General features: G+C 55.8%; 1 protein-coding gene across 1 annotated transcript in view; it reads left to right on the top strand.

The window, feature by feature from the left end:
- Positions 1–14,130, top strand: part of AIFM3 (apoptosis inducing factor mitochondria associated 3) — a 37,568-nt gene that overhangs the window by 943 nt on the left and 22,495 nt on the right. The window contains exons 2-8 of the mRNA XM_027847512.1: positions 3,747–3,960; positions 4,636–4,745; positions 5,374–5,483; positions 5,832–5,876; positions 8,791–8,887; positions 9,434–9,546; positions 13,204–13,290. Coding sequence (XP_027703313.1) covers positions 3,747–3,960; positions 4,636–4,745; positions 5,374–5,483; positions 5,832–5,876; positions 8,791–8,887; positions 9,434–9,546; positions 13,204–13,290 — 776 coding nt within the window. The remainder of the gene's footprint in view (positions 1–3,746; positions 3,961–4,635; positions 4,746–5,373; positions 5,484–5,831; positions 5,877–8,790; positions 8,888–9,433; positions 9,547–13,203; positions 13,291–14,130) is intronic.

The following is a 14,130-nucleotide window of genomic DNA, read 5'->3' as shown; positions in this document are numbered from 1 at the left end:
GCTGGGAGGGGCCTGAGAACAGGGGATGGCAGGGCTGGGAGGGGCCTGAGAACAGGGGATGGCAGAGCTGGGAGGGGCCTGAGAACAGGGGATGGCAGGGCTGGGAGGGAGCTTAAAACGGGATGATAGGGCTAGAAGGGACCCTAGATCAGGGAATGTCAGGGCTGGGAATGGCCTTAGAACAGGGGATGACAGGGCTGGGAGATGCTTAGAACAGAAAATATAGGCTGTTGGGGCTGAAAGGGGCTTCGACCCTGTGTCGTCCAACTCCGGCATTGTTCACATCTCAGGGACCAGCCAGGGAGTTGAGTCTCCCTTTCTTGCTGTCCTCTCATGGGTCTGTTGGGACCTTTCCCTTGGACCAGTCACCAGACTCTTGGCCTCGGTGGGCCTGATGGGGCCTTTCCAAGTCAGAGCTCACAGGACGGGGTGGGTCTTAACTCCTCCTCCCAGAGCCCCAGGAGGCACGACCCGAGGTTCTCCTGCCCCTCAGAGAGGGCGACTCCCCCACAGTCACACAGAGGAAGGGTCCCCAGGAAGGCCTGTCCTGCCTCTGGGTCTCCACCGTACCACAGAGCCCTCTAACACTGGCAGGGCAGCCTCCTTCCCCTCCTCTTGATTCTTGCTGGTGTCGAGTGCTAGCGAGGCAGAGAATCAGCAGGGAGGAAGGCACAACCCGTTCTCTTCCCTGGTCAAAGCATGTTCACAAAGGACGATGATCAGCTGGAGAAGAGACAGGGCCCCGATGGGGAAGGACGGGCCTGGGGATCTGTCCTATGAGGAGCCAGTAAAGGAACCGGGTCCGTTTGGCCGGCTAGCTGTCGTCTAATAGCTTTGTTCTGTTGGCCCTAGAGCGCAGAACAAGGTGGACACTGCAGAGAGGAAGATGAAGGTTTGAAAGCCGAAAAATGGGTAACAATTAGAGCTGTCCAAAAGTGGAATAGGCAGTGTCAGTTCCCCATCATTGGAGGTATTCACATGGAGACTGAATAGCCGCTGGTCAGAGAGTTTGGAGAAGCGATCCATGTGGCACCTTTGGGGCTGGTTTGGGTGCCCCGTGAGGTCTGTCCTAGCTCTGCCTTTTGGAAACTCTGCGGGGCCAGGGAGAGAATGTCCTGACAGCCCCAAACCCTGGCTGCAGGCCCTTGCGTGCCCAGGGACAGAGAGAGTTGGGTCAGATCCTGAAAGGAGTTCATGCCATCCCCCGAGGCCCCCTTCAAGGCCCTGCTTTCCTGCCTCTTCCCCGTTTGTTCCCCGGCTTCAGCTCAGGGGTCCGCAGCCTGTGGTCTCCAGGGCTGGGCCGGGGCCCAGAAGCCCTGGGCAGTATCTGGGTCGAGCTGCTGCAGGTGTCTTCTGAGTGCAGGGCCCAGCTCGTCCGTCCTGGCTCCTCCGAGGCCCGGTGTCCCCTTACGTGATAGCTATCAACAGCTACTTTTACAGGAGCCCTGCGTTACCTGGGGACCTCCTGCCTTTCTTGTCCGATCTACCTGAGAAATGCTTGGGGGCAGGGGGAGAGAGGCTGGACCCTGGGATCCAGGGGGACCAGGGGCTGCAGGAGGAACCCGAGGGGGTGGCTGCATCTTGTCAGGAGGCCCAGACCCCTGGGTCTTGGAGGCTTAACTAGCTGCTTGTCCTTGGACAAGTCATTTCCCCTCTGCTGTCTAGACATGGGAACTCATGGACCTTCAGTACTGATCTCACAGCCGGTGCTGAGGGGAGAGTGTTTTTAAGCTTTCAAGCATTGGCAAACTCTACACTGGAGTTCTGGGGCCGCCGGGTGGTGCCATAGTGCACAGAGCGTGGGGCCTGGAGTCAGGAGGACTCATCTTCCCGAGTTCAAATCCAGCCTCAGACATTTATTAGCTGTGTGGCCCTGGGCAAGTCACTTCACCCTGTTTGCCTCAGTTTCCTCATCTGTAAAATGAGCTGGAGAAGATCTCTCAGGGTGGGTACAGAGAGCAACTGGGTTTCCAGTGCGAGGACCCTTCCAATGGAGGAGGGTCATGGGGCCTGGGGCTGTGTTGGAGGAGGGGAGCAGGCCTAGGATCTAATTATTGATCACGAAGAAGTGAGGGGCAGAGCAGGCAGTGAGGACGCTGCATGGCTGCACTGAAGGTCACTTAGCGGGGCCTGCACGCTCCTCCTGCCTGATTACTCTGGGGCGCAGTGATGATTCTGTCTGCCGTCAAATAGCCCTCAGTTTCCCCATATGTAAGATGAGTGGATTGGCCTAAATGACATGTAAGATGCGTTCCAACTCAGCCTAAGAATTGATCAACCATTAAGCATTTATTGAGCACCTACTGTGTGCTGGGCACTTTGCTAGATGCTAGGAATGTAGAGACAGAAATACTTCCTGTCCTCCTTTGAAAGGGCCCCTGGGAAGGACAGTCTGCCGTCTTAGGGTCAGAGTTCGCGTCAACCACCCTCCCTCAGACTCTTCAGTCCATCCCAGACCTCAGCCATTCCGGAGTTCCCTTAGGTAGAACCTGTCCTGGGAGATTGCTGAGTCAGCGAGGGGCCTCCTTCCAAGCGCTCAGGGCCTCGTAGCATTGGGAGGATCCTGGGAGCCCATGGTCTGTCCATCGGGCGTCCGGCCCTCTCGGGGGACCAGCCCGTCTGAGCTGGGGTGTGGCAGCCATTCACGCCCACCTGGCCCTCTGCCGCTACCTTCACTTGGGTGAAGAGTAGAGGCTCTGTGATTTCCAGGCACGTGGTGACTCAGTAAGACCATAGCTAACATGGGTGGCTCCCTGTGAGGCTTCCCTTATTATCGCCCTGAATGCTGCAAAAGAGATCGGTGCTCTGGGTAGGTAGGATCCTTAATTTCTTTCTTTCTCTCTCTCTCTCTCTCTTTCTTTCTTTCTTTTTGGGGGGGTAAGCAATGGGGTTAAGTGACTTGCCCAGGGTCACACAGCTAGTAAGGGTCAAGTGTTTGGTCTGAGGCTGAATTTGAACTCAGGTCCTCCTGACTCCAGGGCTGGTGCTGTATCCACTGTGCCTCCTAGCTGCCCCTGGGATCTTTATTTTCCAGATGGGCAAACTGAGGCTGGGAGAGGAGAAATACTTTGTCCAGGATCACACAGCTGGGGAGTATCTGGGGCAAGATTTGAACTCAGGCATTCCTGACTCCAAGCACAGGAGTCTGTCCATCATGCCACCAATCAACAAATTCCTTGTTAGGCCTTTTTTTTTGTTTTTGGAAGCGATTGGGGTTAAGTGACTTGCCCAGGGTCACGCGGCCAGATTTGAACTCAGGCCCTCCTGACTCCAGGGCTGGGGCCGTATGCACTGTGCCACCGTGCCGCACCATTGTCTTTTCTCAGAAAAACTGGGCGTTCTTACCATTAGTCAACAAGCATTTTTAGCACCCACTGTGGCCAATATTGTGCTACATACAGGGGTTTCACAGACAAAAATAGACCAGCTCCTGCCCCCGGGGAGCCTGCATCTTACTCTAAATGTAGATCTGGACGCTGGTGATGACGTGAATTTGACCACGAGAAGGTGTGAAGTCTTCATGGAGGAGGCGGCAGCGGCACAGGCTGTTGGGGGTCCTGTGCCAGGGGAGGGGGTGCACTTGCACGGGGAGAGGCTGGAACCCAGGGTCCCTCCCCGGCCTGGCTGTCTATTCGGAAGTTACGGGTGCGAGGCAGGATGTGGGCTGTTCCCACACTGGCCGTCTGGAACCGGGGGTCTAGGAGCAGTTGGCCCCTGGTCTCATTAGCTCTCTGTTGTGTCCACAGTGGAGCTCAAAATTGAGGTGGTGCTCCCAGAGAAAGAAAGAACCAAAGAGGATGCCTCTCCCAACGGCCAAGCCAGCCCCCTGGCCTACAAAGCCAACGGCCGGGCCCGGCACTACCACCCGGAGGAGCGGCCGTCCACCCTGCACCCCTACCCCAGCCCTCACGACCGAGTGGAGGCTGCCGTGTGCCACGTCAAGGACCTGGAGAATGGCCAGTAGGTGCTGGGCGGGTTCCCCTGGGATCCAGGCGCCTGCCGGGGAGCCCTGCGTGCCCTGTGTCCAGACCGCAGAGTTGTGGAAGGAGGGCAGGAGGGAAGGGGCGCTGCCAGCGTCAGAGCCTCGGGGTCCTCAGACGGGAGCCCCCAGAGACATCTAGTTCAGTCCACCTGCACGACAATCCCTCGCTGGCCCCTGGCCGCGTCCTCTGACCTCTGTACCCCCATCTCCCGGGGCTGCCCCGTCCTCTTTGCTAGGGAGCTCTCCCTGCCATCCTTCTCTTTACTCCCCCTGTCCCCACCCCCTCACCCTTGCCCCTTCATTGCTCCTGGGGCTGTCCCTTTGGGCCAGGCAGGACAAGGCTGGTCCCTCTTGCACTCGAGGACCCTTTAGATACTGGAGGAGAGCCCTGTGGGCCCATGCACCTTCCCTTCTCCAGGCTCAGCCTTCTCATGTAACATGAACACGGGGCCATTCACTGGCACGGCTCTTCTCACCTGGTCCTTGGTCCCTATTTCCTGAGGGCTGAGAGGCCCACCCTTCCTAGGGCCCCAGGTCTCTCCTTCAGACTTGGGACTTCTCCAGGTTGGCGGGAATGCTGGGCCGAGCCGGTGGCCTTGGCCCTGGGCTGCTGAGACCCGCTGTGAGGCGCTGAGACTCCTCTCCTTCTCTAGGATGCGGGAGGTAGAGCTGGGCTGGGGCAAGGCCCTCTTGGTGAAGGAGAACGGGGAGTTCCATGCCTTGGGCCACAAGTGTCCACACTACGGAGCCCCCCTGGTGAAAGGTGGGCCAGACCCCTGTGTGGGAAGGGGGATCCTGGGGACCCATCTCTGGGGAGGGGGCTTCTAGGGGCTTCTCTTGGGGGGAGGCTCTTATTAGGGACCTCTGTCTGGAGCAGGGTGTGGCTCTGGGGGCCTTGGTCCCAGGACGAGACGGTATGGGCGCCATTTTCCTCTCAGGAGATTAAGGAGAAGGCCCAAGGTGCAGAAAGGTTTTGATCAGTCTCCAAAGAGCAGGCTTCACGTCCTTCTTCCCCTGATGAGCTGGGGGATCTCGGGGGTTGTAGGTCTGGGAGGGGCTGGGGGGGTCCTGCGGGACAATAAGGGGAGGTAGGGGTTAGGTGGAGGTGGAGTCTTAGAAAGCCCAGAGAGATATGTGGGGTCTGTGGCCCCAGGACCTTGACCAGCCCATAGAGAAAGAGGTAGGAGCATTTCTTTCCCTTCCTCCTGGGAGTAAGGCAGCTCTGGAAGGGCTGGCGTCTGCCCCTGAGGCCCTGGCCTGGTTGGCCACTCTGAGAGAGTCCTTCCTACTGCCTTGGGCCCCATGGCTCCTGAGCCTCCCTCCTTACGCCCTTACTGTGGTGGCCAAAGCCCAGGGCTCTCCAGCCTCCAGCGAGGGCTCTCTCCTTCCAGGGGTCCTCTCCAGGGGCAGGGTCCGATGCCCCTGGCATGGTGCCTGTTTCAATATTGCCACTGGAGACATTGAAGACTTCCCAGGCCTAGACAGCCTGCCCAAATTCCAGGTGAGACCGGAGTTGGGGAGCAAGGCCCATGGGAGGGAGAGAGGTCCATGGTGGGGAGATGGGAGGCCCAGAGTGGAAAGGCCCCTGGGGGGGGGGGGGGGAGGGAGAACCATGCTAAGGATGGTGTGGAGGGAGGACCATGGCAAGGACGGTGGGGAGGGGGGCCCATGGTGAGGAGGGTGGGGAGGGAGGACCACTGGCAGATAGGAGTGCCAGAGAAGATTTCAGCCAGGCCCAGGCTCTCTGCCCAGGGAGGGGCTGGCTGCCTTGGGGCCCCCCGTCCCTGGGTTGGTTCCAGTATTTAGGGTGTGAGGTGACCCATTTTCCCCACTCCTTTGACTGTCCCAGGTGAAGATTGAGAAGGAGAAGGTGTACATTCGAGCCAGCAAACAGGTAAGTGGCTGTGTGTGTGAGCGGCTGGGCTCTGCCCTGGGGCTGGGGGCTCTGGGGGCTGGGACCTTCTTTGAGATGCTTCCTTTCCAGGGGCCATGGCAGGAGGGAGCTACAAAGAGGCAGATTTAAGCTCAATGTCAGGGAGAACTCCCCTAATCATAGGCTTGTGCCTGAGTGAAAAGGGCATCCTCAGCAGTGAGTGAGCTCCCCAGCACTGGAGGGCTCCAAGCAGAGGCCTAATGTCAGGCTGCGGAGGCTGAGGCGGGCGGCAGTGCGGGAGCATCTCTGCTTGCTGGCCTCAGGCCTTCTGAGGTTCCTTCCCCTGAGATGCCGGGATGCGCCCCAGCCTCTGTCCAGAGAGCTGGCTTCTGACCCAACCGGGCATTTACAAGCACTCTTGGTCAATCTCATTTGATCGCATCACCATTTTCCTTGACGAAGTTGGTTCCTTCTTTTACCTTCACTTCTGAAGCCCCCCTTGCCAGTGAGAGATACCCCCAGCAACAAAGCCGGGGCTGAGCTGGCTGGGTCCGCGATGCTCTGCACCCATAGGCCCTGGCCCTTCGAAGAAGGGAGGGAGGTGTGTTTTCTCCCTTTATCTCTGGGGCCAGCCTTGGTCATCATCCTTGCACATCAGCCCGTTTTGACTTTTTTTCCTTCACTTTTCAGTCTTCTTCCTTCTCTGTGTCCTGTACAGTGGGGATATTAGTCCCTTCTGCCTCCACTAGGTGTTTTCTCTCGTCTCCCCCTACCCCAGCAGCTGAGCTCCTTCTCTGTGCCCTAAACGGTGCCCAATAATAACAATATGAATCATCAGAGCTGATGTGGAGGGCTCCCCAGGTGGGCTGCCAAGAGATATTCTTAGCAAGCCTGGGAGATGGTGCCATCATTGCCTCCATCTTACAGATGAGGAAACTGAGGAGCGGAGCGGTGAATTGGCTTGCCTAGAGCCACCCAGGCTGGGTCTCAGTCAGGATTCAAACCTAGGTCTTCCAGATTTCAGATCTAGAACTCTACCCATGACTCCAGAGTGGGGGAGAACATTCTGTGTGAGAGCTGGGTTCTTGTCCCATCTCTAATACTTCCTTTGTGACTTTGGGAAGATCTTGAACTAGCCCAGGGTCTTGGTGCCCATTGGGGAAAGGTTGTTTCTTGCTGGATCTGGAACCAAGTGGAGCCGGGTCCAAATCTTGCCTCTGGTTCTTACTGGGCCAGGTGACCTTGGACTGCCCTTTCCCTTCTGGGCCTTAGTGTGGGAGTGCTTGAAGCATGGGCTCTGGGCTGAGGCCCCTGGGGGTGCCTGGGTCCCTGGACAGCTGCCCCTTCCCCAGGCCTCCTGACCAGACAGATCTGGTCTCTGTCAGCAAGGCCGAGGAAGAAGGGAAGCAACCACTGGCCACACACAGGAAATGATCATAGCAGCTCCCATCTCTAGAGACCAGTGGGCTCTGCAAGACCTGAGATCAAATCCTGCCTCTGAGGCTAAGGGTGGGCAGGTTCCTCCTTTGTGAAGTGGGGATGAGAAAAGCACCTCCCTCTCGGATGTCCTGGGCGACCAAGTGAGCTAATGTGTTTAGGGCACTTTGCAGATGCTTGTCTTATTATATTTCCGCTTATCAGACCTTGCAACCCAGAGCTCTCACCTCTAAGCCAGATAAAGAGTGAAAAGAGTGAGCCAGCCCCTTCCCACCTCCAGGGAGACACAGGGATTCTCTGTGGGAAGCCAGGACAAAAAGGCCGGTCTTCCTTCCCTGCCTCCCTCTCCCCCCACCGGGCCAAGGACGCTGACCTTTCCAGCCCTGCTGCAGGCTGGGGGTGGGGGGTGATGAGGAGACTCCCCGAGGCCAAGGCCCAAGGTCTGGCCTCTGCAGAGGCTTCCTAGCTGGGCATTGGGCCTGGGCTCAGGAGAAGGTTGGCTGACATCCTGCCTCTGTGACCCTGGGACGGCCCTTCCCTTCCCAGGGCCTCCGAGGGCCCCCAGCTCTAGAGCTCGAGGTGCCTGTGCCCTGTGGAACCTCTCCTCCCCCCAGGGGGACAGGCCGGAGCTAGGTCTCCCACGGTGATTCACTCTCTGGCTGCTGTCTCCCAGGCCCTGGTTCCCCTTGGGGTTCTGGGAAGACTGAGCCTGCTCTCCCCGGGGACCTCAACCTTCCCCTCACCCCTTCCTCGCCCCCCTCCCATCATCCTCCCATTGCTTCCCCCTCTCTCCCTGGGCCATTATCAGCTAAGTGCCTCGTTCCTCCTTAACAAAGGCCTGGGCTAGATCAAAGGCTTGGCGGCTGGAAATGCCTAATCCACACCCCTTTCAGGGAGGATTTCCGGGAAAGGGAGGGGGTGTCTGTCAGGATCTGTGTTTTCTTCTGTGTTTGTGTCTCTTGGTCTCTGTGGGAAGAGGTGGGGTGGGATGAGGGGTGTGTGTGTGTGTGCATATGTATATATGTCTGCATGTGCATGTCTGTGCGTGAGTGTGTATGTGTGCATGCACATGCGTGTGTGCGCACATGTTTGCATGAGTGCATGTGTGTATGTGTCTGTGCATGAGCGTGTGTGCATGAGTGTATAAGAATCCTTAGGGATCCCAAGGCTCAGACTCGCCCTGGAAGGGGGCGCTGCTCGGTGGGGCACAGGGGTTCCATTGGTACTCTGGGTGCTTTGTGTTGTCGGGGTTTTTGGCCCCTCTATCCCCAGTCTGTAGCCCAGTGCCTGCACACAGTAGGTTCTCTGCAGAAGCTTGGATGGATGCTGGTGAGAGCTCTCTGTGGGGAGGGGGCTGGGTCACTTTGGACAGTGCCCCAGAGTGCTTCCCACAGGCCTCTCTCCTTGGATCCTTCCTCTTGGCCCCCAGGGCTGGCCCCTGCCAGGCTCTGGGGTGTCCTGGGTGGGAGGGAGCCTTCATCACCTTTGGGTCCCACAGGCCCTGCAGACACAGAGGAGGACGAAGGTGATGGCCAAGTGCATCTCCCTCAGCAATTACCACGTGGGAAGTACCAACATCCTGATTGTGGGAGCTGGTGAGCACTTGGGGGCTTTGGGCACGGGCCTGGGTGGCTGCATGGGCACGTGGGGGGTGGGGCTCAGGCTAGGCCTGGGATCAGGGTGCAGCCTCGGCTTGGGTCAGGCTCAGGCTTGGCTCAGTGTTGAAGAAAGTCTCCAATTTCATCTTTGAGAGCATTGGCCACCCCTGATCCTGGCCCAGGGCCAGGCCTGAGATGGTTCAGAGAGGTGATAACCCCAAAGACCCTCCCACAGTATTTGGTTTGGAGCTCTGTGACTGAGATCCTCAGCTCTCTCCCACCCCCACAAAGAGCAGCTTCGTCCTGGAGCCTAAGTCTGGCCTCAGATCTGTTCATCCCTCTTTCGCTGTCCTCGTTCTCAGCCCTCTTCTGTCTCTGGGGCTCCCAGGCCTTGGTCCGCCTCGCCCCCATGGGCCGTGCACGGGTGCTCTGCCGGGCCTCTGAGTGTGACTGGTGATGGGTGGCCCATGGCCCCGGGGGAGGGGAGGGGGAGAAGGCAGTCTGATTTGCTCAGTGATTCAAGGCTCAGTCTTCCTCTGGTAGGGGCGGCCGGCTTGGTGTGTGCAGAGACCCTGAGACAGGAGGGCTTCTCCGACAGAATTGTGATGTGCACGATGGACAGACACCTTCCTTATGACAGACCCAAACTCAGCAAGGTGGGTGTCTCCTCCCCTCCCAGACCCCACCCAGGCCCACTGGGCTTACCCTCCAGCAGGGGGTTGGGGAGAGGAAAGGCATGCAACTGTCTACAGGGCCCTGGGGCAGGCCTTGATGGTCACCCACATTCAGAGATGCCCAGAGGATCCTGAGTACTCAGTAAGACACCCAAGAAACCATGATGTCATCTGTAAGGCAGCTCAGGCCTGAAATAGAATATGAACTCATAATTATGATAGCTAGCATTTATAAGTTCTCAAAGCGTCATACCTAATAGTAAGAATCATTATTTTATATATATAATATATAATATTACATATATAATATGATCCTTTATTATTCTCATTTTAAGGATGGGGAAACTGAGGCCCAGAGAGGTTATGACCATGCAGTGAGTAAGTGTTGGAGGCCAGATTGAAACTTGGGGTCTTCTGTCTCTAAGCCCTGTGCTCTCTCTCTCTCTGCTGTGCCTCTTGGCTAGAATGATTCTCAGGACTCCAGATGTCTCCAGGATGCTTCTCTTTGTAGGACTGGAGACAGGTCTAGATTCAGCAGACAGAGGCTTAGCCTGGCTTCTAATCTGGTCACAGGACCTGAGTTCAAATCCAGACTCTCTGGGCCGAGGAGAAACGAGGAGGTAGTTAGGGGGCACCACAGTGCACACAGCACCAGACCTGGAGTCAGGAAGATCTGAATTTAAATCTCACTTCAGACACTGACTAGCTGTGTGACCCTGCACAAGTCACTTTACTGTGTTTGCCTCAGTTTCCTCGTCTGTAAAATGAGCTGGAGAAGGAAATGGCCAACCACTCCAGGATCTTTGCCAAGAAAACCCCAAATGGGGTCGTGAAGAGTTAGACACGACTGAATAACAATAAAAGCGGGGAAGGGGCTTTAAAGTGCTCTCATTCAAAAGAAGCATCCAGTCCTCGCCTGGGAAGGTCACCTCAGTCCTCCCTCACCTGAGCCCACAGACTGTCCCTAGTCAGGGTCCTCTCACCTTCTGAAGCCCTGAGGCTTTTGATCAATGGGCATGTCATCCTCTGAGAAGTCTTCTCTCTACTTGGCTTGGGCTTTCTCCAGCCCCCGGCCCCTGACATGCTTGGAGGAGGGCAGGGGCTGGAGTCTGGTTTGGACATCTGAGGAGGGTGGGGAGGTGCCCGCATTCCAGAGACTCTAGAAGTCTCTGCTGCTCTGTGATGATGGGTGCCTCTCCCCACCATCGGCGTCATCTACCGATGGATAAAGGTGGAGCTTCAGACCCTAGGAATGGGGCAAGATTCGAATTTAAGACTGGCCTGAGAACCACGGGCATCACAGGTGAATGACCTAGCCCCTCATGGACATGCACAGACCCACAAACCCACAAGCCCTTGGGTTCCTGGAGAGGGGCCTCATAGGTCTCCCTTCTGTCTCCTGCCACCTTCCAGGCCTCCCTTGGCCTGTTGCACCCTTGGATACTGGCAACAGCATTGTCCTTGGTTCCTTCAGACCCCAGGGCTGGAGAAGAGATGGCAAGTTCCTTATCCCCCATCTGCTCCCTCCCTTCCTCCCTCCCTCCCAGGGGCCTGGCAATTCCCCAGAAGAGGCAGCCTCCCCAGGAGTGCCTTCTCCAAAGAGCCCTGCTTCTCCCTTTGCCCTTGGGCCTCCTTCCCCTCCTGAGTACCTCTTCTTAGCCCATCCTCTCATTCACTTTGTGATCACCCACAGTCAATTCAACAAATGTTAAGCGCCTACTGAGTGCAAAACAATGGGCAGGTTGCCAGAGAAGATGCTAAGTTTATGAGAGACAGGGAGTGCAAGTGTTTTACTGGTGAGGAAACTCAGTAGAATGTAAGTTCCTCAAGGGCATCCCCAGCACCTGGTGAATGTCTGCTGTTTAGCTACATGGCCCCACTTGCCTTCCTCAGGGTAGCCTTTCCTGTCAGCAATGGCTTCCTCAGACCTCACTGAGAAGTCTGCCAGCCCCTAATGACAGCTAACATGTCTCAAGTACATGGGGTTCTTCTGAGGATCCATGTAAAGCACTGTGCAAACCCTGATGGGTAATAACAGCTCACTCCTTGTTCAGTTGTTCAATTGTGTCCTACTCTACGTGACCCCATCTCAGGTTTTCTTGGCAGAGATCCTGGAGTGGTTTGCCATTTCCTTCTGCAACTCATTTGACAGATGAGGAAACTGAGGCAAACAGGGTGAAGTGACTTGTCCAGGGTCACACAGCTGGTAAGTGTCTGAGGCCATATTTAAACTCCTGTCTCCAGGCCCGGTGCTCTATTCACTGCAGTACCACCTAGCTGCCCCCTATCTGGGAAATAGCTGGTGGGCAGTTTGGCTAAATTGGATAGTGCATGAAAGACTGGAGAAGTCAGGGGGAGCCTAGACTTCAAATGCCCAGCTGAAGATTTGTTATTTTATCCTTGAGGCATTAGGGCCTCACTGAAGACTTCTGAGTAGGGGAGTGGCAGGGTCAGATCTGCATTTTTGGAAGATCACTTTGGTAGCTCTATAAAGAAGGGACTGGAGAGGGGAGAGACTGGAGGCAGGGAGAGTCATTAGGAGGTCCAAGGTAGAAGCAGCCATGTCCTGAATCAGGGTGGAGTCCACATGAGTAGAGAGGAGGTGATGGAAGAGAAAGATATTGTGGAGAACGGCAAGGCTTGATAATGGACTGGTACAGGAAGGAGGGATATGGAAGAGCCCCCCTCAATAGTGATGGGTTAGGAAGAGGGACGAGTCTGTGGGCAGGGCGCATTTTACAGTTGTTGAGTTTGGGAAGAATGAATGAATGCTTAGTAAAGGCTTGTTTAGCACCAAGCACTGTGCTAAGCACAGGGGATAGAAATCTAGAAAGGAGGCAATCCCCGAATGCTGGTGAGACGGCCAGGGGAGCTGTCCAGCAGCACTGGAGCTCAGTTGGCACACCAGGACCGCAAGCAGGAATTTGGGCGTCATCTGAATAGACTCAGTAGACCCCTGGGTGCTGATGAGATCCCCAAGAGAGCGAGGGAGTGGGGAGAGAAGAGAAGAAGCCCCTCCATGAGCCTTGGGGGGTGCCCACATTTAGACCAGAGGAGAAGAATGATCCTTCAGAGTAGACAGAGGAGCAGTAGCCAGGAAGTGGGAGCATAACTAAGAGAGAACAATGCCACAGAACCAAGGGAGGGGAAATCTCTGGGATGAGAAGGTGGCTGAGAAGCTGAGAGAGGGTAAGGAGAATGTGGATGAAGCAAAGGTCCCTGGCTCAAATGAGGGAAGCTTGGTCAAGTGCCTGGTGCACCTTGAAGGGCTGTGTAAATGCCGTTATTATCATTATCATGGCCATTTTTAGGCAGCTAAGGGGAAGATGTGTTGGATAGCAGGGGTGAGAGTTGAGAGGGCACATGACTGCAGAGCCCCAGAATCCCTGCTTGATAAATCCTGAGCACTCTATTTCTCAGGGCAGGTTTTCCTGTCCAGAACCCTGGAGCTCTGGACCCTGGGTCGGCCCTGATAGTTCTACTTCTGTTTGTAATAACGGACAAGAATGAGGCCAGAGTATGACTGAAGAAGGGGATGTGGTTGGAGCCCATGCAGCCCTGCAGGGCTGAGACCCAATGGGAGGTAGGGGAGGTTTGACCAGAGGGTCAGGGATGATTCTGGTACCTTCTTCTTCACAGTCCTTGGACTCCCAGCCAGAGCAGATTGCCCTCAGGCCCAAGGAGTTCTTTCTGACATATGACATCGAAGTCCTGACTGAGACCCAGGTGAGGGGGCTTTGAGGGTCTTTCATGTTGGAGGAAGGAAAGACTATCAGCCCCGAGAGGACCCATTGGTTTGGGGTAGTGGCCTTGGGAATGAGATTTGAAGGTAGATAGTGAGTATCCAGTCCAATCCATCATTTTTAAGAGAAGGGGAGAAATTTCCCCAAGATCCGGCTTACCCTCTGAAGCTTCTAGCTGTATCACACAGATGTGAGGACAAGGGCCCCAGTTGCGGGTGAAGATTGAGCTGGGCTCACTGTGGAGAAGTGAGAAGAGCTGGGGTCCAAAGCACCAGGAGATAGCGAGAAGAGGGTCCTCAAAGCCCTTTTGCATTGGTGCATTGGAAGCTGTTCAAAGGGTGGGATCAAGGCAAGAACCCCTTCAGGGTGCACTTATCCCAGCTTTGTGGTATTGTATCATGTGTGTCTTCCACCTGGCCAGGTGATCTGTAGTTTAATCCCACCACGATATCCCTCCTGTTGCTTCCTCCTTTGATCTTCACATCTGCCGCTTCTCCACTTTATCTCATGGCTTTCCACATAAGAGTACATCTTCTCCCTTCACCATCATTTTACCTAATCTGTCCCTTTTGAATGACAGATGACCTTTCATTATTGTATTCCCACCATAAGCCATAACTTGCCAAGTCTCATAGGTACTCATACTCAACCCACTCAATTTCTCTGTGTTCTGTGTTGTAAGAACAGTTATTTCTACAGTGTACAAGGAACTTTCTGGTAGTACAAGCATCATTAGACTCATTTTACAAGAGTGAGAGAGAGAGAGAGAGAGAGAGAGAGAGAGAGAGAGAGAGAGAGGGAGAGAGAGAGAGAGAGAGAGAGA

The sequence above is a fragment of the Vombatus ursinus genome, unplaced genomic scaffold (genome assembly GCF_900497805.2).
Source record: "Vombatus ursinus unplaced genomic scaffold, bare-nosed wombat genome assembly UNPS02015411.1, whole genome shotgun sequence".
NCBI classification, from domain to species: domain Eukaryota; kingdom Metazoa; phylum Chordata; class Mammalia; order Diprotodontia; family Vombatidae; genus Vombatus; species Vombatus ursinus.
Note: the sequence above shows the minus strand (reverse complement) of the source record. Positions and strands in the feature narration are given on the sequence as shown.